The 24,966-nt window shown below is 40.2% G+C and overlaps 1 protein-coding gene across 2 annotated transcripts in view; it reads right to left on the bottom strand.

Annotated features, from left to right (window-relative positions):
- APP (amyloid beta precursor protein) overlaps window positions 1–24,966 on the bottom strand; it is a 228,210-nt gene that overhangs the window by 157,246 nt on the left and 45,998 nt on the right. For both annotated transcript variants that reach the window (XM_074858131.1, XM_074858130.1), the window contains exon 2: window positions 22,732–22,899. In XM_074858131.1, the coding sequence (XP_074714232.1) occupies window positions 22,732–22,899 (168 nt within the window). The remainder of the gene's footprint in view (window positions 1–22,731; window positions 22,900–24,966) is intronic.

The raw sequence follows: 24,966 nt of genomic DNA on the forward strand, positions 1-24,966 counted from the left end.
CATGCACAGCCAACCCTGAACGAAGTGCCCTGTTCTCAATCTTGCAGTCTGTACCTGGCTATGCACAGATTCAAGTTATTATACATGCTATGTCAAAATATTCTAGTTTATTATTGGTTTTTACAACTACTTCTCTACATTACTATAGAGGGTCTCTGTATAACTTAGTTTTGAATCTTGATTGATTAAGATTTAAATTCAGAATTGGGACTTCAGAAGCAGGAATGTTTAGAGAGCCTGGATGTTGGGCTTTTTGGGTTGGTTTGGGGTTTTTTTGGGGTTTTGTTTTATTTTGTTTTAAACTAACTGCTGCAAAGTCATGTTACTTAAAGGCTAAAAATTATGTCAAACTAAAAACTTCCATGAAAAACAGGAACATGAGCCTCACAAACTCCTGTGGAAAAACCCTCCCTTGAACTCTCTTATTTACAAATAAGGAAAAAACCAAACATTAAATTGCACACACTTAACACATGCAACTATGGATGCTTATTACCTTTATGCTCCCACCAGTTATCCAAATTTTTTGCCTGCTTCTTCAGCAACTGCTGGCCCAAGTTATGAATTTTAACCCTTGCTTTCTGTGCAAGTTATGGCTCTAGCCATAACTGTTGATTAGACCTGCAGGCTAACCAGGTGAAACAACACCTACTATAACCATAAAAGCACAGTAAACCTCTAGTACATAAGCTCTGCAGTCCTCTTGCACGGACAGAGTTATCAGAGGCATGACATAGCCCCTGTACCGAATCACCAAGTGAGGCCGAGAACAGAAGCCATGCAAGCTTTAGAAAGATTTTAACACGTCAACACAAAACTGTGCTATGTGAAATCGACTACTTCAGAGAGCCCCAGAGGTCCAAAATCTGCAGACAGCAGCTGTTGGGTTTCACAAGAGATGAACCATATATTGCCACGCTGGCTATCTCCCCCCAACCACCACTTCCTGGTCTCTTCTGTTTTTCCTGTTGCATGTTTACACAGCCAGTGTTGCCTAACACAGGCCTGCCCCTGGCCAGGACCCAACACCTCTACAGTCCAGCACACTCCCATGGACAGCAGTAACACCTCTCTTTCTCAGCCACGTCCCTGCTGCTTCAGGGACCAAGCTCAGCCACTCGTCCCTGGCTTTCTCAACCAGGCAGGCACTTCTACACAGAAAAGCAAAGCCACAGGGCTAGTTGGCATCTCAACTTTTCCTGTCATTCTCTGTAACGCAAGCAACTCCTTCACTTGCTCAAAGAGAATTATGAAAGGAGAGTCAAACCCAGCACCAGCTGCATTAGAGCAGTTTCCAAATTCACTGTCATGGGCCAACCTGAGAAACAGCAAGGCAACCAAGAAGGAATAGCTCTGGCCCTGTACCACAAGTCCCAGGTATCTGCTGCTGCAACTTGATCACTATAACATTTCAGGTATTTGCACTAATTCCCAGCTGCCACTTGGGAGGAGATAACATTTTTAACCCTGCAGTTTAAAAGAAAATAGAAGTAACAAATTCGTAAAACTATACCCAATTAGAGTAAATAAATAATCCCAGGCTGAGTCTCTTCCAAACTAGCCAGAGAATTATTTCTTTTAATTCAACCCTGAGGACAAGTTTCCAAAGACATAGTACTACTTCTCTTCAGCCACATCACCTAGCATCCATTCATAACATCCTTCAGTTTTTAATGGCTGAGCCTCACTAGCTGAGTCAACCCTCAGCCTCATCCAGGAGTTTCACATATTGCTCTTAAAAGTATTTCTTAGGGCTCATCTGACAAAGCATCCTTCTCCCTTCCAACATCTCAGCTGCTTCACTGTTACACACAGAGCTGCTGTTCAAGGGTTTTCTGTCACACAACTCACCCACAATTTCCACTCCTTTCACCCCAACTCTTGCCTCTCCAATCCGCTCATCCTGGCATCCTGTTAGTTCCCGTTTCCAATCTGTCTGCCCACCCTGTGACTCTTAAGTCCCATGCTAAGAGGCAAATGCTCTGTCCTCCTCTCCCAAGCGTCTTTTAAACCTCTTCATTTTTTCCTCCAAGCATGCAAAGCCAGCATACATTTCAACACTCAAACTAGTTTCCCTTGTTACTGAAACTATCCTACGGAAAAGAAAAACCAAAAAAAAAATCCCAGAGGGGTGTGTGTGTGGGATGATGAACCTTCTAGGCATTATCCACAGATGGGGGTAGGAGATGGGGCGGAAAGGGAGAAGAGATCAAGATGTTGCTGCGATTTCGCTCCTGGTCATGATAACATGCACTCACTGTTTTTTTCTGTGACCAGTGTATATACAAAACCCTGGTATAGTAGTCTAAGTGCTTTTGGTACTGAGAGTGGTAGAAACATGAGCTAGTTTTAATACAGTGGCCAGTTGGGTTGGTTTGCCCACATGAAGCTTCATATGTACATGATCTCTTCTCCTAAAAGTCCCTAACGTGCTTTTATCTGGAATTTCATGGAAGACTGCCACTTACCTTGTAATTAAAGCATTCAGAAAAACTACCAGACATGAGGTAGCCTGCCTAACCCTAATTCACACACAGGGCTCTGTGCATTAACACAGACTTAATTGAACACTCACACACTGGCTTTCTCTGAATGCTTTTCTCTGCATATGGGGAAGGCAGAAGCCTATGGAAGCAGATAAGGCTGCACGGTCAACCACATTCTCCTCACTGCCTTTAAAGTCCTTGATTTTATAACACAAATATGTTTGCGTGCAGTAAGAAAACCAAACCAAAAATCTTAGCCCTGCCAGGCAAATTCTGTTTACCACATCAGGTCTCTAAAGTCTCTCTTGGGTAATTACAGAGGATATCCAGCTGCTCATACTGTAAAACCTCAGAGTGAACAAGGTGGGACTTAACAGTCTTTTCGAAGCTGCTTCCCTGTCCACGTTAAGCACTTACTCGTTTAAATGCAGCGAGTACTTTTATTTCTCTGTAGGCAGAAATTTTTATTCATAGAGGAAAAGCAAAGTCCACTTTGTCATGCCACCGTAAGTCCATCCACAGTTTTACTCTTCTCAAGTACAAACACAGAAGATGAAACTAGATTTGCCTGTTACTCTATGGCATCGCCAGAAGCAATTAACACTTCTGAGTTTGGGAAGGGTTGGGGTTTTTTTTTGACTTTTTTTTGTTTATTTGTGTGCTTGGGTTTTTTTAATTAAATTTCTGCAGGAATAAGGTTAAATATTACAGCAGTAAAATGGAACAATACCTAATCCAGTTAACAGGGTAATTTTTATCTCAAAGTAACACATCATGTACATCGGATAAGGACTGCTGTTCTCCCAAGAGGGGTAAAAGCTGGCAGCCAGTAGTAGTGAAAAAAAAATTTAAAAATCTCCTCCTCTAGGCATGATACAAGATTTCATCCACCCCATTCCCTCTTTAAGGGTTGCCTGAAGCACTGTGTCACCATATCAAGGGACAGTGTAAGCAGCTAGGGAGCCTGGGTCTGGTTTTTCAGATTCTCCTGCAGGCTGCCATCCCTCTGACAGCACACACCAGTGGGAGGAAGGCGAGGCACATTGCTCTCCTGGCAGCAGCTCCTTTCTTGATCACATCAATATATGAAATGTTAGTGATCTGTGTAAGACAACTAATACACAAGGAGGGTGTCTGAATGACTGTGTTGGCTACAGTACCAGCATCCAAGGGACTGCAAGAAAGGCTCAGCTCCCTGACCTGGATCTTCAGCAGCAGTCCTTAGTATGACTACTCTTCTAAAAAGGCAAATATTAAAAGAAAACCAAACAACAAAGTCTGACCTTTCTTCTTGTTATATTATCATGATGATGATGAAACATTGTACTTCATCTCAAGTATGTCACATTTCAAAAAGGGCTGGCATCTTGTGCCAGCAATTTCTGCCCAAAGATGGGGTACTGTTCTGAAGGAACGAAATCAAGCAATTTAATAGCTTTGTGAAAATCACTACACGTGGAAAGTTATGATTTCCCCAGGTTTTGAAAGAAATCATCAATATAAATGGGCTATAATACACATTTTAAATCATCAAATTATCTAACTGAACTAGTTTCAAAAGCTTCACCTAAAGAATCCTCCCACTTTTCTCTCAAACGGGAACATATGTGACTACAACTGAGTTGTTAGTTATGTTTGTTGAGTAGACCACAGTACAACACATACCTAACAGTAGCATAAAATCTATGAAAATATACTTGAAAAAAATACCATTGTTCACTATTCAACTACTTCCAAGTTCCACTGCTTACAAAATGACCTACTTTATGTCATAGTTGTCCTCCAGGCCATTCAAAAACTGTCACAAAGTAACAGGCCTGGAAACTAATTTTTAAAAATCTAATTAACTTATGCATTCTTGAGTTTACTGCAGAACTAGCCAAAGGGTAATTTATTAATCTAAGATTCTAGATTCAGTTGTATGCGTGCCCCAAGAGACAAATGCAGCTGTGATTTCCCTTTTCATGAAATTGACTTCAAGCTCTAGTACCAAGAAAGTGAAGTGGTAATGTAAGGTCATATTCTGAAACAGTGGTTGTACTCCATCAACCAGGATACAAGAAAACCGTGCATGGTTTAGTCTTGTAGTGAAAGGAATACAGAAAAAGGTTGGGAAATCTGCAAGTTAGAAACAGACTACCTCACGTTCTAAAATAGGACTTTAAAAAAAAAAAATCAGAAGTTGAACCTGAGGAACAAAGCTATAGGGAGCACATCTGCAGAAAATATTCAAATCAGTAACATTTCTTGTTTGTGAACCACACAGGAATGTGCATTCAGTGTTTTCTACTTCTGTGTCATGGTCCTTTACAACAGGATACCTACAGTAATTACCTGAGTAGCTCTAAGATGACACTGCATTTTTTTCCTTTTACATCAAGCAGCAACGTTTTTTAATAATTCCTGTTCTTGTGCATGAGATATGCATTATATAGACTATAGCTATACACAGAGTATTTAGTGTCAGTATAAAATAGAGTAAAAGTTTCCTTCCTACAGAAATCATCTTTCTTCACAAGTATTTATAAATTTGTGTTTTTCTCTTAGTTCTTTCTCAAAACATTTGGTCTAGAGTAATCAGAACTGCCTCACACAGATACAGCTATTCTGCCTGCAAACAATTCTCTTACGACAGTAACCTGGAGAGTACATGACTGAAGATAAATTAGGCATTTCTTATTTCCATTACTAATATTAACTGTATCTCAGATTAAATGAAGTTTACTGTCAAAGCTCACCTATAAAAACTGTCACTAAATGTTTTCTGAAGCCCTGTCTACTTAAGGGAACTGCAGTTTGGAGCCACTACCAAATGGTTCATTTAGTCTTTTACATTTCACATGTGTCTGTGTTTCAAATAGGGGACTCTATAAAATAATGATGCTTTAAAACACAGACAATAAATTCCAGTACTGCTGTTTACAAGTAGAATAAGCTGAACAAATGTACTTCGGCCTAATTAGAACCACATGGACATATTCAGGATTTCATTTTAAACTTGTATTATACTTTAATCTGAAGTAATTTTCAAAAGTAGAAAAACCCTTATGATACAAATGTTTGTACAAAGATATGGCCCCTGTACCCCTTAAAAATATTCAATGAGAAACAAACTATTGGAAATGTTTCAGAAATTTGGACACTACACTTTAGGACACCAGAAAACTTCCACAACACTTTCACTTGCTTCATGTATTCAGATTTGAAATGGATATTTTCAAAGAATCATTGCTTTTTCCGCTTTTCCCCCCCCTCCTACTTTCCTCCTTCCCTCCCACCCCCTTCAATTACTGCTGTCTTTTGTGAACTCCCAAATAACGAGCTTCTTTTCAGTCAGGGAAAACAGAAAAACAAAACCAAACCACTAATACAAGGAAACAGTTTCTAAAAAAGAAACTATATTAAGAAGTTGAATGCATTTTCACTATTCTTTTCTAAAGTAGTGGAGAACTTTGTAAAAAAAGAATAAAATTACGCATTATAAACATTGCTGAGACTTCTGCAGAAATTTGCTTCACATTTCCATGTTGGGAAAAGGCAGGGGGCAAGTAAAGGGCAGCGTAAGTGCCAGGTAATGGATGCCTCATCAGGTCACACAAAGAAGGAAATGCCCGTGGAAGCAGCTCGTACAAACGTGGTGCAAATTGTGCTTTATATGGAACATATGTCTTTGGTAACACTCACAAAGCATTACTGAAAGCTAATGTCCAATAGGATATTAAGAAATCTTTAATAACCATTGAAAGTATTATGGCTCTCCAGATCACTTAGAATTCACTTGTACTCATAAATTGCACTTACTGTTTTTCTAATTCTGCTTCATGACATTTCAAATCCCCAGTGTGACAGCAGGGGAAGAAGGGTATGGAGAGGTCTGTAGCGACTGCCACCTTCGAGGGTCTTTGCAACAAAGCTTGGAAATTTGTCCAAGATAGATGTAAAAATTCTGGCTTATTTTAGTAAACTGGTTGGCACCTTCATTTCCAGATGATAATTGGACTGAAAACCCAACTAATCTCAGTTTTCTACTAAATACTGTAGCTGCTAGAGAAATAAGCCATCATCCTGAGCCCATGAATGATGTCCTCCTGTTAAATACCCACATGGACCTCCCAGCCATCTTCCCTCTTGAAAGCAAGGGCTTTCAGCCAAAGATCCTTCAGATGATGCTGTGCCCTCAAGTCCATGGGTGACTGCCTATTTGGGTGACTGCCTATTTGAAAGCAAAGCAAGAAATGAAGTGGACATCATCATCTGTGCGTTACCTTAAAGCGAAGCCCTACCATCCTTTTCAACAACAAACTTCAAAGTCTGCCAGACTGCACACACACACACATGCAGACACAATGCCTGTAGTGGCAGACTGAGTTAGTCCTGGGTCTGAAACAGAAGAACACATGCAGTGTCTCCCAGGGCAATTCAGCCACGTAACACTTGGTTTGCACTCTTTTTTAGTAAAATCATAGCATCTTATTACTGTTTTTTCAAAGTGAAAACCCATGTAGCAGAAAATCCCCCTCTGTTGCCGCATTACCACAGCAGACCCACCTGGCTTGGTTGATTTCCAGCAGTGAGAACACATGAGGTGGAGCTCACAGCCCCTCAGACCCATGCTCCACCATTAAGCATTTGCAGCAAGCCCCACTACTCACAGGCTCCAAGTTGTTCAAACATCACAGGAGAGGTTAGCGGCCAAAACTTTTGAGTAATTTTTTTAACTTACAGGTAATGAACACTGCTGCAGAGCTAGCTATTGAACCTTGTAGACATGAGGAGGAGAAAGGTTCTGACAGAAGCTGCTCATAAATAGGTATATAAACACCAAATCTAGACGTGTATGAAGTTCCCAGTCATTGGGCTGTCTATAGGTGTCTGTAGGTTTAACAGAAGCAGCTCAGAAGCATGCAAACCAAAGAACAAACTGTCTTAGCACTCCATCCCCCACAGAAAAAGCTAAACAATTTCTTGCCAGCCTTCTTCCTCCTGCAGTCTGTTCCCACACAGATGGCAAATCGTTTTTTGAGGCCTTGTACTGCATGCTCCACTGAAGTCAATGGGAACCCTGACACCGACTTCTCTAAAAGAAAGACTGAATCCACCAACTCAAAGAAAGCCAGAAAAATGAAAGGCTTGGGTTTTTTCCTCCTCCTACAAAAGAACAATCTCAAAAGGATTAGGACAGTTGCCAAATGGAGAAACCAGAAGCACTTCAAATTGCTCCCTGTGACTCAACTGACCACAGTGATGTTAATCCCTAGAGAACAACACTGTTGTGGCATAACATTAAATCCAACCATATCCAACAAAACTTCCACACCAATACACGTAAGACCTTATTCTCAGAATAAGCAGAAACAGGATGTGCATTTCCAAGTGCTCAAAGGCATGCTGAGCAAACAGTGTCAGAATAAACTTAAAAAGTCCAAGTCGATTATGAATCTTCTGAGATGTGTTGATCCTAAATTTTAAAGGACGGAGTAAGATGGACTGTAATCCTGCACCTGCTTTTCAATCCAAAACACTGCAGCTGGAACATGCCCATGCCTCTCTCGCCAGCTCTCCCAACCCACTCACACAAGAGACAAACACCCAGGCCAAGAGCAAAGAGCGCCCATCTCAACCACATACTGTCACAGGGTTGAAAGGGCAAATATCACCACACATTCTCAGTCCATCTACTGCATGAATCAGGCTTTCAACATGAAACAAAAAAATTATGTCTACTTAACATGAGTTACAGTGTTAACAGGTTGCTGACAGCCTGACAGAACTACTTGCCAAGCTCTGACTCCTACCCTGGGTGAACTGCTCTCTTACTTGAAATCTGAACCACACTAGCTCAGCAAGGTGATCCCTAAATATGGTATAAAAACAGTTCCTACCACCTCTAAGTACATGGGTGGAATAGGTAAATAATACTATCATTTTTAAGAACTTAGCACCAACTCCACTCTACAGACATTTCTGAACTTCACACACCTCAATCTTGTAGAATATTTTGCTCTTGAAGAGAAAAACAATGAGGTTTGCAGTAGGATTTCATTTCTGTTGAAGCTTGTACCCCATTCTCACTGAGGCATGATCTCCAAAGAAATAAAAACCATTGAAAATTCTCTACTGTGTTAACATGACTTAGGCTTCAGACTGCAAATTCAGCCATTCCTTACCGCTGGCACTCCCAAGTTGGTTTCCTGTCTTGCTGATCGTTATTTTTAAAATATGCTGGACAATGAATGGTACGGTAACATTAAAAATCAGGACAGCAAATGTGACACCGGTTGAATATTCTTTTAAAGAAGCCAGTCGAGGGAAATGCCTGAGCATTCAGTTATTCCCATGCTGGACATCAGTGCCGTTTGCACAGATGAAGAGGAGGTTCCTTTACAGAGCCCTACCAGGCAGATACAAGTATCTTTCACAGATGAAACAGTATATGAAAACCATAAGTTACTTTACTTTTACTACTGGTAGGAGGAAAAAAAAAAAAAAAAGGAAGTTTTAGCATGATGCAGATTAACATTTCCAATTTTGAAGCTAAGAAAACAATTTATGAATGTCCAGAAGAGGACACCACATGCTGAGTACACCAACTGACAATAAGTGTTAATGGAGTCTACTGTCATGCTACAGGATGAGAAGGTGAGGGTGAAGCTCATCTCCCCAGAAGGGTTGGTGGAAGATGCCAGCATGGGGTAACTGAGGGTCACAACACGGGCTGAGCAGACACAGCACAGGTTACAGGCAGCCTCTGCCAGGCTTCAGCAAGGATCTGGTGATGCCAACCATCACCTGAGAAGCTGTTGCTTGCTTGGCAGGATGTTCATTCACTGGGAATAGTGAAGGAGCATTGTAAAGTATTAGCCTTTGTGTTCAGGCTTAGGAAATATTTTAAAATAGACCAACAGGATATTAAAAGAAAGTAAAAAAACCCCACTAAAATATATGTAATAAAACTGAATCTTTGCATGTAACAATTTCACAATTAACCAGTTTCTTGAGGCAACTAACATGCAATTGTTGTGGCTGTATCCAACTAAACAAGCTCAGATCACCTCAAGAACAGGACATTCTGTGCAGCAAAGGTGTCAAGGAAAGACTAACAAGAAAGGCACCTCAAGTACTATTTAACAAGTACTAACTCACTCAACCTTTGGCATCAAACTGACTTGCCCTTCATCAATAAAGTATTTAACAGACTGGCATCACCAATAGTAGCTTAGTAGAAAAACGTATTTCTTGTATTAACAGCTACATACACAGGGATATTTGGAGTCATTATGGAGTCATCACAGCTCAGGTGCCAGTAACACAAGCAAATAATTTCTGCTCTTGCATGATCCTCCAATTTGCCAATTCCTTAAAATCCAGAAAGAACTTTAATATTGAAAGCAAGTATGATAATTTATCATATATATCTTCTTGCAGTAAGACTGCAAACAATACATTTAATTGAAAATTATCTTTGGCACCTTTTCTCCAACAGGAACTAAGTTCACTGAATTGGACTAAAGTGAAAATAAATAAATAAAGTTTGACCATTCCAATCAAGAAATACTTGATGGAAAGGATTTTCAAACAGATGAAGAAAGAAACAAAAAAAAAAATCTTTAACACTCCATAGTGTCTTGGCTCATCCTGAGAGAGAGATTACTTCTCACCTCGCAGAACAGCACCTACGCTTCTGTTGAAACTTTCGGAAAGGAGAAAAGCAGATCAAAGCTTTAAATGCTCTTATCTTCAGGATTATGTTATGATGTAATCTACTTTATTACTGCACTCTGTGGCTTACCTCTTTCTGTTGTTTAGCAGGGTAACTGTTTCAGAGAGAAGCTTTCTTTAGTACTCATGAAAGTAAGACACTAAACTAGACTGAAGTTCCTTCTCCAAAGTTAATCTAAGCAGCAACAGCAATGTAAGGATTTGCACAACTTCACGTAACTCTGTATCAAACTCCTAGCACAGTGTGAGCCATTTTGCATCAGTCTATTGCTGTAACAACTGCCAGGCTTGACCCTCTAACACTCTGTAAGACAGCCCAGCACTTCTTCCACAAGAAATTCTATGACATGGCTACACAATGTTATAAATCAATACATCACATTAACTTGCAAATATCAAGTCTGCGTTATGCTTAAGACGGGATTTTAGTTTGCTAAACAACAGCAACAAAGAACCCTAAATTTAGAAAACAGCATGCGAGACTGGTGCTCCTGAGGGCAGCCACTCTTCCCCTCCACCTCCAGCTGCAAAACCCTGACAGAAGCAAAAGCAACAGCAAAATCACCAGCAGTTGGGACTCTACATTTGAGATGGAAGGTCTACATCCTTTTTCTCAAAATACTTATGGCAGGCCTGTAGAAGAAGAGTTCAGCAAATGACCCAAGAAAACTAAATTTCAGATGGGATCACCACTGCAAGGATATTGCATGATATCAAATTTCTCAGTCTTTCATTCATCTGTCAATTCTCCTCTGTTCTTCCTGCTGTCATCATCCTGCCTAAAAATACCAGCCTTGTTCACATTTCTTTATTTTTACCTGCCTTCTTTCATCTCCTTTTCTGCACTGATTCTGGTATTTGGAACCTATTTGCTCTCCAATTATGTTCCTACTGCTGCCCAAAATTAAATCATGGAACCACATTTGCATCTCTGATTAACATGTGGCCTGCTCTTTGTTACTGGCTTGATTTGACATCTGTGTTCTAGACCTAACAACATCCATTTTTTTCCCATTTAAATTGTTCATGTTGTCTATCACCAGAGAAAACTTGCTGGGGAATTTCAGGTATTAACTACATATGTTCTTCTGAAAACACACAGGGATCAAGAGGCAGAAAGATGTAGTGCCTTCAGAAATATCTAAAAAGCTTTTCCTTCACAGGCTACTCAAACACCACAGTAAAGCCATCCTCTGGTCAGCTGTCATAAGAAGGGAAAGTCATGCTCTTCCCTTCCACCTCTCCCACATTAGCATTCCAGCTCATCCGACCCTCAGTGAGCTGGGTCAGAGAAAGAAACTCATCCTTTTTTGTTTGTTTGTGGGGGTTAGCTTTGTGTCAGTTCAGCTCCCTAAATTTCCTCATCACAAGATGAGACATATGCTAAAATCTGGCAGAGCAGAAATGAGGAGGAAGAGGGGAAGAAAACTGACTCTTTTTGCAACAGCATGCACCGCTTAAGCTCAACACTTCTGCTACACCGTTCTGTAGCAGCACTCCTGTTTGCTTGGTAAGACACTGAAATTAGCTCTCACAATCTAACAGTCTCATAGGAGAGACTGTTCTTGCTACAGATCTTAAGCTACAGTGGCTCAAGATGCTGAAGCTGAATGTCCCCACTTTTGCCTACTTTCAGGAATTTCAAACCTGGCTGAATATGGGAGGCTTCTTGGTCCTCTGTGTTGCTCCACATCAGAGTGGTGCTCTTGTATGAAATGCCTGGTGTAGAGGAATGAAATTGTGATAGGAACACATCAGCCTGCTGCTCAACCAAGTGGTTCTGATCTGCACCAGCACCAAAATCTCAGAAGGCCTCTTCCAGACTTCAGCAAGTAATGGCCTATTAGCACCTATGTGTCCTCAGCAATAGCTCAAAATGAGAGTTTCTTTGACAATCTCCTCTAAAATACTAAAAAGTATACACATATCAACTTACACAGTATTACAAGTTTAGCTTTAATAACATCAGTCTATCAAATCCCCTTAGGATCCTTGTTTAGAAGCATAAATGTAATTCCTGCTTCTTGGATGATCCCTTCTGATTTTTTTCTCCTCTTAGACTGAGTGTACAGACTTGCCAAGCTGTGTGGGAACTTGGAAAAGCAACGTTAGCTGCAACACTTCACAGATGTTTAAAGAAATACTCATCAAAATCAAATTTTCCATTTTATTTTTAAAGTCTGTAATTGGCTCAAACAAGAAAAAGCAAAAAAATACTGAAAGATCTTGATACTGCCTCAAAAAATTATTATTTCCCATGTGCAACTCAGAAGCTGAATTTACAAAGAAGCTGTTTACTGACCACAACTCTTTGGTAGAGCTGTCATCCCAGGCCAAGTGGAAGAAGTGAATAATGAATGGAGGAAATTAGACATTTTATAAACGCTTAATTATCACTGTTCTTCAAGAAGACTTGGGATAAGAACGAAATAAATTTTATTGCATTGGTTTATATTCTTATGGAAACATTGTGCAGTTCCTTCAAGTAACTGGAATTGGACATCTTGCACATCATTAAATTTCTATGTGGTCAGTGCTTTTCTGACCTACAATGATATTTATAGAAACTATACTGGCAAGAAAAAAAATTTTCTATCAGATATTTCCTCATACCCAGATTAACAGTATTTATGTTTCAATATTCATACCCAGACAGAAGAAAAAAATTTAAACACAGTATTGGGATTATTGTACAAGTAATTTTACTTTTTTTGTATTACTATATGCAACAGCTATCGCCACCCACAAAATACAAAGTTGATGTTTTAACAGATATTGTGATGCATCTTCTAAACACTACAGTGTCTTTCTAGTAGAAGCTCCTGTCTTAGCTAAAGAGAAGGACACTTTCCCTTTCCCTAGCAAGGATTCTCCCTAAGGCCTCATAACAATTTGAAATAGTCTTAGGAACTTTAAATCCAATGCTCTGTCTTCAGTCTCAACATTAAGTCAGATGCCTCAAGAGCGCTGAAAAAAAAAACATATCAAAATTTAAAATCCTTTCAAAGTTTTTCATTAGCAATTTTCAACACCCCTTGAGTGAAAAATCTCACCCTACCCAAGTAAAAAAAAAAGCCAAAATTCCATTTAAACTATTAGAAAAACCCATGCTATGCATATATAAAGGAAAGAGGTGGATAAAGTCATCAATAATTGGCCAGATAGTCAGAAACCTCTCCCGTGATTATAAATTGTAATTAATCCACAACCATCTAGAACAATTTTCTCTAACAAGCACACATCTATAAAAACATATTATCAGGGGGATTTTTTTTATTAGCCAGAGGTATACAGTATTTAGAAGATTAAAGTAGACACTCAGTACAGTACTACATAATAATTTTAATTGGATAAAAGCTAACCAGATGATAATGCTTCCATATGAATTAGAAAGCAGTGGTAATAAACTGCTTGTGAAAAAATGGAATGTCCCAGAAATCAAGAAATATTTCCCCCATCCAATCTTGGGGCATTGCCCTGCTATGAATTCAAGCAAGCATCACCTTCCTGACAGCTTCAAAGCTACAGAGCAAGAGAAACTGTCTTTTCCTTTTTTATTTTTGCCTGCAGAACTGACAACTGAAAATATGTGCGTGATGCCCTTTTACTTGCAAAGACAGACTTCTGAACATGAACCTATTCTCTGCTACCAATCTAGACAGATCAGCCCACTGTCTGCTACTAATAAGCTTCATATGCACTGTTATAGTGAAATAAACACATCTGTAGTCAATTTTTCTGATTTCCATGTATCTCAAAGTAGATGGACAAGGGTGAAACGGGGAAAAGAACAAAGAGAAAAAGAAACCTCTCCTCCCACCCCCCCAAAAAAGAAAAAAATAAAGAAAACTCCCAGAAGAGAGTAACATTACCATCACGAGAAAAAACAATAAGATATAGCACAGGAAAGCTACAGAGTCATCCATAAGGGATGTGGATGACCCCAAAAATACAGAACGCCACAAAACATACTACCTATTCACACATACACAATCACTCAGAGGGACTTGATGAACACCAGAAAGAGCTGAAGCCCCAAAACACTGGAAACCACCCAGACCCTGCAGGTAGCCTCTCAGGTCTCATGAGCATCGTTCCCAAGAAGGAGTCACACTTGCACTCATCCATCTGCAGAGGTACACCATGGCTTCAGTGCCTTTAACTGGACACAAGCCTGATGCCGCCAGGGCTCCTGCCTTATTCCATCTCTTGTCCATTTACTGCTAACACCTCTCCACAAGCCAGTGCTAACACAGAAGCTGGATCAAGGAACTGACCTACCTCTGAAAACATCCCCCCTAAGAATAAAAACTGCATCACAGTGGAAACTGCCAGGAGTTAGAGGACCCAGGATGACCTTTAGCAAAAGTGGGATAGATCTGCGACAGACTGAAGTGTCCATGCAAGCATGGTCTGAAAAGGTGGAGGAAAACAAAGTAGATTAGCATGGACATTTTGTCCTCAAAAAAGCCAATATGTAACAGCTGTACCTTTATAATAGATTCTTCTTAAGGTAATCACCACACTTTATGCCTAGTATCTCTTAGACTTACAATATTATTTATTCAAGGAACAGCTGCTACCAGTCCACCTCAGAGTTACATAGTGTAAGATGTTTGGCAGATTTATCTGTAAAGAAAATAGCAGACAACTTACTACCATAACTATGTATCTAAGAATGAAAAAAGAACGGTGAAACGCAGCAGTAGAGGTCTGCTGTGTTGTCCCCACCAGGAAACATTCCATGCAACATCACAGGTGCAGGACAGGTAACACCTCTACAGACCACATCCAATGTTACACAGTCCTCTCAGAAGTTCCTTGGGCTTCAGTAAGGCCACGAGTTGGGCCAGTCAAGCTTCGCTCCCTTCCGTAGGCATGCAGAGAGACTCTGTGCAAGTGTGGTTAGCTGGTCCTTTTGTAACCTTAAGGAGCAAACCACAAGCACATACTACAGCATGCTGATGATAGTTTAAAACATTTTCTTCTTGTCTTTTAAATCTCCAGTTTAGCAGATGTCTTTTGACACCTTGATCACATGCTATATGGTTGTCTGCTAGTTCAAACATGAACCAAAAAAGGCAACAGGACTACCCTGCATATGGCCATTGCATTCATGTATTTTAGAAGACAGAAGTAACAATAATATTCCTGACACAAATGCTATGCTGGTGGAACCCACTGATTAAGTTGCGCCATTCATCTAGTCCATCATATCTGTGAAATTCAAAATTAATCTAGGGCAAAATGCAGCATCACAGCTTCATTAAACACTGCAGCATGCATTTACCTAAATATGTATTTATGCAGACAATCATCATCCATTTTCATTCTTTTTCCTCCCTCTGACTCAAAGCAGAAGCACCCTCCTTTCACAAGAAAAACATGTTACTTCAAAAGGAGGTAGAAAAAGCAGTAACATACTGAGAGCCTGATGTTTTTCATTTATTTTCAAGACTTGTAAAACAAGGCCTGTGTAGGGAAAAAAAAATGAGAGGGGACCTTTTTATTAACAACAAAAGAATGGCAGCATTATCTTGCAACATATGCTCCAAGTTTTATTAGTCACTTGATTTGAAATATATTTAAATGGTACACTACACTCAGGGCTAAAAAGCCCAGCCTTCTTTCTCAAGAGGTTATATGGTGAGTATACTAAGGTTTAACTGCAGGATAAATATACCATCAGTAGTAGACTCTGCATTTCCAAAATCTAAGCCGTCATTGAAGCATATGAGATTTAAGCACTGGCATAGAGAGTGAATGAATTTGACTTTTGCTGTGGACCAAAAGCTAAGTAAAACAAAAGACCTCAATAATCAATGCAAAGAATGCTAAGATACCGTTCACCTAAACTTTTAAGCACGACTGTGCACATCTCAGAATATACCAACACACATTAATCTTGAAAGTGTCATTTGTTTTTAAGGACAGTCTGTGCTGCCAAAAATCTGTATATTTTCCATGATGTTTCCCTAAATGGACTGTTTTCCTCAGAGCAAAATGTATGGCTTTTTAGGCTGCTGAATTTAGAGTAGTACAGGTTTAAAATTCATTTTCTTCAATACAGTGGCTATTTGGTTTGAGAAACTAGAAAGACAACATTATGCAGCCTAGATAAAAACAACAATTCATATTAGGATGAAAATGGCAAGGTAACATGGGAGAGAAACCATTATCAAATCAGCAAGACCATTTTCATCACGTCTCAAATTCTCTTCTCAGAAGAAAATGCCAAATTGTTTTATTCTTTTTAAAATCACTGGCATGCCTGGCAGTTCAACAAACCCTTTAACAAATCTTCAGAACCTCTCAACAAGGACAAAGACTAGAGAGGGAGAGAATCACTGCCATCAGTCTTGCCTGATTCTGCCTGGTGTGGGCCCCAGGGCAACAAGCACTGAATATCGGACATGGTAGCAGTAGGGAGCCAAGCAAGCAAGTAAAAATGAAGACGGGGCAGCGGTCTGATAGCCCTTTTGGCCCATCTATCAAATAGGGGACCTGAGGACTGCTTTGAAGCTGGGGGTTGTGGGGTGAATTAATGCCAAAGCCTTATTATGGGCACATTCCAGCTTGTACTGGATCTGGCTAAGAAGTGGCTTTGGGTTTCACCAGCAACTTACCTAGAAACATGTCATAAACACAGAAGATTTGAGAAAATTACAAGATGATAATTTTTGGAAGTATTATGATTAGAGATTAGAAACGTCAACATTCTGTCTCAACAGTGACAAATAATGAAATACTTATCTGAATTTACCCTACTATTTTCTGCTCCACATAACACAAAGACACAGTTAAAGCATAGTAGCACGCTTTATAATTCAGTTTTTTATTTCTGGGGAGGACTCCTGTAAGAAATACACATTCAGTGAGTGCAAGACATTCACGGATCTCAATGACGTTTAGAAAGAAAGCGGACACATATAATGACTTTACAAAAGAAACCAAGCAGTCATGATGCGATTTCAGAGATGCCAAGTGTAACACCTGCAAAATCAATATACACTCTACATCTCAAAGTTATTCTAAGCATCTAGCCAAAGACTGCACAGCAAGCCAGCTGCTGACTACAAGGCGCAGCTAAATCGCCAGGCTCCTGGGTTTACACTCCATCCACTCAACCATGCATGCGATATCCAGACCGAAACTAGTTTTACTATAGTTCTGGTTTGGTCTTGGGGAAAAAAAAACCCAAACAGTTCCATGCATACTTAAAATGGAAATGAGCACCTCCAAATTACACTGAGTGGAGAAAAAACATGCATTAGACAAAATGAATTTTTTGCCAGCTGTGAGTGTTGTTTTTACAATTCATTTTGGACACTGAGTTCAGCACAGGTGGCAAAATAATTTCAGTCCTTCAAGGAACTCATATAACGTATTCCTAATTACTAGACAAAATTCAGCACATAGTAGCTGTTCAAAATTACTAATATAATAAAACATACACCAATATCTTCCATCTGAACACTCATTCCGTTTAAACAGGGAACTGAGCACACCTAAATTAACTTCCTACTCTGCATATTCATGTGACTGAAAACACATACTTTGCCAAAGGGCAGGCTCCAGATCGTTTTTCTGAAAACTGTTTAGCAAGACAAGGAGCTGACTGGCCTCTGAAACACACCTTCCTTCAACAGTAATGTGCCACCCCAGCGCTTGAACATGTGTGGGTGGGGCACTCGATTTCTTCCACAAAACAACAAAAAGCAAAATCCAGGAGCAGCAGGTCCCCACCTGTTTTAGGACCTCAGCTAACGACCCACCAGGGGCTGTTAGGAAGAAACTTTCCCCAGGGGGCTAGTTATCCAGTAATCATGTATGGCAGGGTTTTTCCAACATCTCTCTGAAACAGCTGGTACTGCAGATTGACCGATGGCTTGATTTAAAGTGTCAGCTAGTACACTCACAACATGCTAACAATTTTGGCACATACACAGGTGTAACTACTCTGTTTACATTAATACAACGTTGTTCAAGCACCTGCAGCACTTGCATTTGACAGCTGTTTGCAGATCAGGCCCATGCTATTTTACTTTTCAGTAACAGGTACAATTAATACAACAGCATGCTAGCTAGTTTCACATTAAAAGAAACCACTAGTAAATTGTACTTCTCTAACCAGCATCTCATTCCACCCAAAAAAGCTTGATTTTCCTATATTAAAAAAAAAAAAGCACCCAGATTAGGCTGAACACAGGAGAATGTGCAGATTTGAAGGCAGAGGAGATGGATGTACTGTGCTTTCAGAGCCACTTCTTCTGACTTCAGTAGCAGAGTTTAACTAAGTCAGGGAAGTTAGAAGACAGCATTGAAGTATCTTCCATTTCCTTTCAAATAAGTAATGCACAGTCTGAGCTTTGTCATCTTTAGGTTGTGTGATGTGTTGTCCAAATATAAATTCAGACAGTTCCTGTGCTGCACTGAGCTCCCACTCAAAAGAAGCGAAGTAACAACAGATGACATAAATCTTCAAAACATGTAGGCGGTTCTGCTTACTTCCCGTTCCTCCCTTTTTGCCCCTGCAATGCTCCTCTACTGCTACTTCCTGCATCAAGAATTCAAAATCCACCTACGCTGGCAGTGGACGAGCAAAGACAATGATGGCAATCTCAAGGAAAAGGTACGAGGCTCCCAGTACATGTGCTCAGCAGGAGAAATATATGTCCTCCTGTACACCATGCACCATCCAGCCCAGTGCTCTGCCCACCACTCAGGCATCTGGCCTTGCACTGTCAAGAAAAGCTCTTTTAAAACAGCTTACAAGGAGGCAGTGGTATGCATCTACTTGTAAATTCTACTAAAAGGGGAGATGCTATTTTTTATTTTTTGAAAGATACCTTCAAGGAACAAGCCAGAGAATACATGGAGTATCATTTTGGATTAACAATAAAGAGGAGTTTCCTGATAAAATATACTAACTCTGTATTATTTTAGAGCCAAGGAGCCAAAGAGCAAGATCTCTACTGTACTTGCTTATTGAATTTCTGCCTAGTTGGCTCCTTTTAGTATGTCCCTTCTGGTCTTTCCCTGGTGTAGGAGGAACTGAGTGAACAGGCTAACTCTACAGGATTTACCTCAGTAGAGCATCATCTCTTGCATTACAATCATAATCACAATGCCTGGCACAGAGCCACACAAGGTATCTGCAACAAAAACCAGGATGGACAGATTTCTCATCAGAAGTGCGGGGGGGGGGGGGGGGGGGGGGAGAATCTTACCTTCCCTTGCTCCCTGTCATTTCAAGGCTCTGCTCAGAGCTGGGGAAAAAAAAACCCAGTACCTCAGCAGAGCACAACTAACAGCTGCTGCTACAGCAAGACCGAAAACTAAGGAACCTGCCATGGTGCCAGGGAGCATGAAGAACATAGATTCAGGAAGAGTACCTGTCTGCTTGATTGGCAAAGCATATACACTCAGCCTCTGCCTATACCGAGGAAAGAATGCACCTCAAGATGCAGCAGGCCTTCTTTTGGGAAAAAAAGCAGCATGAAGAGAAAAGAAGGAAAAGGTCATATTTGGCAAAATTAATAAAAAAGGAGATGTCTACTTGCATACTATTCTAATCCAAGAGGTACCACATCTCAGCCTTGATGTCTATTGCTTCTTGCTAAAGGGAAGATGCAAATTTGTCCCATTCCCTGATAGCAAGCACTGTCTCGCAGCCAAGGTAAACCGCAGAAGGCAAGGGGAAAAACCACCTCCCTTACCCACAGGATACTAAGCCTATTTGGAGGATCAAGCAACAAGGGGCTCCCCAAAGAGGAGAAGCTTGTTTGAGTTACATTTACTAGCACTTCTCTACAAATTAACTTCTTTGGTAGAAGTGGGTGCTTTCACTCAACTCGTTGGTTTCTCTTGTCAGGTCATGGGAAAGCTTACTGAAGTAGAGCAGTAGTGCCCTTTTCTGGCCAAAGCCAAAGCCCAAGCCCACCATGCTACAGTCCCAGCCACAGGGGCACAGGGAAGCAGGGAGGACTACGGGGGAGAGTCATATAGAACTGGGAACTTCTTCCCATGCTGCTGGGCTGGATTAGCTTCCACGTGGTTGGTTTTTTTTTGTTTTAACTTGCTGACAGAAGATCTGACCTTCCTAATATTTGCTATCTATTTCTGAATTTATTACCAGCATTAAAAAATAGGAGCACACATGATTCACCCTCACCCCCAAACCAGCTGCTGACAGAGCGCCCCAGTGCTGCCACCTGCTCTTATGCCCGAGACCAGCTTGGCACTTCTCCACCAGTGTCCTACAGCCAGTTGTGCTGTGCAGCTCAGGTGCGTGGGGGGAGAAGGATAGGGCAGGACAGCCAGGACATCAGCAGTCCCCCATGAACAAACAGAAACCATACTGGTGAGCACAGCAAGGAAAAGGTTGGGTTTTTTTCCTCCCAGATTCCGGTGTTTTAACACATCACAATAGAACTGCTCACTTCAAGTTAACGAAAGCACAGTTTAATCACACATACATAATAACACAGATTAACTAAAATCAGCAAGATGTGTGCCCCATTTTTAGCAACTAGACCTGCCAGCACCTTCCCCATCACAAGGCAGAACCCCCTAAAGCTATGCTTTTAACTGTAGCTAAAGAGACACTCTAAAATTGTGACATCATCATCTAATACTAAGCTAATGAACTGTCATCACGCAAATCAAGGCTACCACCACACTCATGTTTAAATATTTACCCTTAAAAACCCAAGTAACAGAAGGTCTCTCCTCTGTTTCTCCAGTCTGGAGAAAATTTCAGATTCCGGAAAAAACCAAAACCCAACAGGTTAAAAAGGGACCTATAGAGGTCATCCAGACCTTCCTCTGCTAAAACCAGGGCTTACATCCAAGTCAGATCAAGTTGCTCAAGCCCTTATCCAGTTCAGCTCTCCCAGTCTTCAAGGATGGGGACGCCACAGCTGCCTTCATGCTTGTGCCACCACATGGCCACTCTTACGGCAAAGAATTTTTTCCTTATATGCAATTGAATTTTTCCTTATTATTCCCTTTGTAATCTAACAGTATATTGCTACTACCTTCTGACTGCTTTTGCTTTCCTCTTCCATTTATTTTTAAGAGGGGTCTCTTTTTTTTCTTTTTTTAAAAATGCCACCCAAAATTTCAAAATCACTGGACATTCAGCAGAGATTGAGAGCTCTGAGTCCTTGTTCTGGAATCCCTCCCTACCTGCAGCATTTGTAACTGAATTGCCAATGTACTGAGCTACTCATGCCTTAAAACTCCCCAAACTTTCTACTCTTACTTCCTGTAAACTCACATATTACTTTCTGTAACCTTTAAGTCCACTACCTTGTGGACTTTTATTCACTGATTCTCTACTTCCATTTTCTTATGCATAAATCAACTTCATTTAGATAAATCAAAGGACACAACTGAAAAAACAGAAGAAATCTGAAATGACTTACTGGTAGGTTAGGTTTGGTATTTTTGGTAGTGGTAAACAAAAATATCATGAATTTAAGAAAGTAATACTCCTAGTAAAAAGACAAAGCAACTGGTGAAAATCAATTTTAATAGACATTACAGTATCTTCCTTAAAATGACTATTCTAGACCATAAAGCCCAAACACAGACAAAACTGAACAAAACACTGAATGAAACAGAAGGAACAATCAATGGGTAGAAGAACAGGAATGAAGATTCTAAGAGAGCAAAGATCTGAAGAGTGAATTATCTTACTTTCTAAAAGAAGCATTTTCACAGGAATTGGTTTGACATTTAGGAAGCAAGACAGCTACTGCTGTGGCAATAAGCAATAGCCGCTGCTTTAAAAAAAAAGAAAGGCAAGGGATGGTATAGAAAAACATAAGTACTAAAGCGACTCAAGCCATGCCCTTTTGTTTCATAGCATGAAATCCGCATTTTCTTTTCAAATTGTCACACACTGGTACGAGGTTATCACGCTTTCACAGCATGGAGACAAAACAAAATTAGATCCACAATCTGTTCTTAGGACATAAGCGAATGGGTAATAAGTTTCTGCTCTCAAATATGAAATCAGTCGTTGTGACTTCATCTGTAGGGCAAGCTTTTTCTATTAAGAAACTCTGAATGGTTCAGTGTGCAGCAGAGACAAATAACTCTGGGCTGCCCTAGTGTATTTCAGTATCATGGTAGGATGACAGAAGACATGTTACAGCTGATGCTTTCAAGATCAGCCCAGAAAGAACAAGGTCATTTTAAATAATAAACTATCATCTCAGATTTATTCAAAATACTTTATAACTAAGCTCATTGTGCACATACTATACAAAAATTATCCCCAAGGGCAGAAGACAGAGGGACAAAATTGGTCCTAGTGACCCCCACAGCAACCAGTTTTTGAAGTTGTTTTAACAGGGTCTCAAGAGAGCCTCTTTAAAAAGAGCAAAAAGGCAATGGAGCAGAAGAGGATAAAAAAAAGAAAGGGAAGGTCCCTACAGACTCAGCTCTCCAGCACATGCCTGCACCTTAGGGCTTCAGAAGAACAAACACCATAGATGTTTCTGAGGATGGGACTTACTTCCTGGCAGTACTGGAGAATCCCTTCCTTCGTCCCGATGCAGGTCTTGGTGCCAGAGGGGTCCGATTCCCACTTTCCATTCTGCACATTCATGTGCATGTTGAGTTTCCCACAGAACATGGCGATTTGAGGCTCTGCCAGCAACCCAGCATTTCCATCAGCAGGCACCTGAAAAGAGAAGGGGAAAAAAAAAAAGTTTTAATCTCACATCTAACGTTTCAGTCCATCCAAAGCAGGAACAGCTCAAGCAAGCCTGAACCAAACTCTAGGCTTACCCACCCACAGCAGCAAAGACTGAAATTGTTTACTTCAGGCAGATTTAAGAATTGTAAATGTGGTCTTCATAGAAATCCAGAACACAATAGCGTAACACAGAGTTTAAAGCTGTAACCAAACTGTTTTGTGGCCCAAAATTTTCTTCTTATCGACTTGGGCTAAACACAGAACAATGAGCATACTTGGAGCACGATTACAGATATTTAATTTTCCAAGTATACTTGGTCTACTGAAGGGGAGGGATTCATCAAGAATATACAAAGAAGTAACAAGTTTTCCCCAAGAGTTCCTAAAAAAACCCCCAGTGTATCTTTTTTCAAGATCCTCTCTAGTTCATTTAGATGTTGGGCACACAGGCTGTATTTTATCATGCCTTATAAAGATGAGGGTTAAAATGAGCTTTGTTTCAACTGAACCTTAAAATGCAGTGGCTGGGGTGGTACCAAAATGGGACTGTTGTGAGCTAGGTCTTCAGCAAAGTCTTACAGAATAGCAACGACCTGAACATGCACTAAAATACTCAGGCTTAAGACAGGCCACCCAAAGTGGTGGTCCTTGCCTCCCATGGGCACGCTGCCCACAGCCCGCCAGCCCAGCCAGCACCACCCAGCTGCCCCAGCTCTGCTGGGGTGTGGAGCCAAACATCAGAGCTGCCCTCAACAATTTCCCAATTAAATGCAATTCTCTAATGTCTGTGAGCTTCCTACCTGCATTTATAAACCAACAAACCTTCCTCCCCCATAAACCTCAACACTGCTTTAAATGCCTCCCATGAGACCACACCATTAAGACAAATCAAGAGCTCTTTTTCAGCCCTCTGACTTCTGGCGTAGCCAACCTCAGAAGGTATAAGCCAGAAGTACTCGCTTCAGTTTTACTATCTGAGAAACACAACACAAAGATAAATCTCTGAAGGTTAGGTTCCTCAAGAGAGAAGTCAATGGCTCTCCACTGTCCCTCCTGCTCCAAAGGCAAGCCTGTTGCATTTGAGGTATCACAGAGTATGCAATTAAGTTTAAATATCTATTTTTAACTTTTAATCTTTTAACTAGAAGGCTTCTCAAGGGGAAAATTAAAAACATTTTAAAAGTTAATGAAAAACTGCAGAAACAAAATTACTGTCTTGTAAGAGGTATGCAAATCCCGTATCTTAGTTCCCCCACTCTTTGTTTAAACAAACACAAAAAAACTTCATGAATTTTATATGCCTACAGTAATAAAAAAAATATTAACACCAAGAAACATTGCAGGAGTCAACATCTAACTACCCTAACACATTAACTTAGCATTGTAAATTAAAATGCTGCAATTAAAACAAGTTTGGGTTTTTTTTAGAAAAGGAGAGAACATTTTCCTGCCTTCTTTAAGATGTTAACATGTTACTACAATTTAGCTTAAAAAAAATAAAGCAGGAACACTTCTACTGGCAGAGATTTCCCTTTACTATCTCAATTTCTCTTTTCCTGTGGAACGAGTAAGCTCTGTACAATTTAGCAGTCAGCCATCGCTGTCCTTCCACTAGGTAATTAGAGAATTTTCCAATAACTGGGATGACACCTTGTCTGGCTTGCTTTGATCAGTAAAACTATCACACGCTTACTAACATCTTCAGAAACTCTGGAAAGCATCTCAAACGTGACACATCTATAACAAATACGTGCACAAAAATCCTCCAAATTAATGTTTTTTCTTCATAGATGCAACATAACCCTAGCAAAATTTCAATAAATATAGAAGCAAGTCATTCCACAGGTGACACATGTGAATGTGAAGTCTATTCACAGTCAGCTCCTCCAACTGAGATCTCTATTAATTTAATAAAGCACACAGCAGTCATACTGTAGCAGATTTTAATTTTTTTTTTCCACTTAAAATCTTAAGTTGTAAATTTAGGGAGACCTTGCCTTCTGACTTTATAATAGGGAGCTTTTCAGTATTTTTGCCTTAGCTAAGACAGCT

Source organism: Strix uralensis, chromosome 2 (assembly GCF_047716275.1).
Source record: "Strix uralensis isolate ZFMK-TIS-50842 chromosome 2, bStrUra1, whole genome shotgun sequence".
NCBI lineage: Eukaryota > Metazoa > Chordata > Aves > Strigiformes > Strigidae > Strix > Strix uralensis.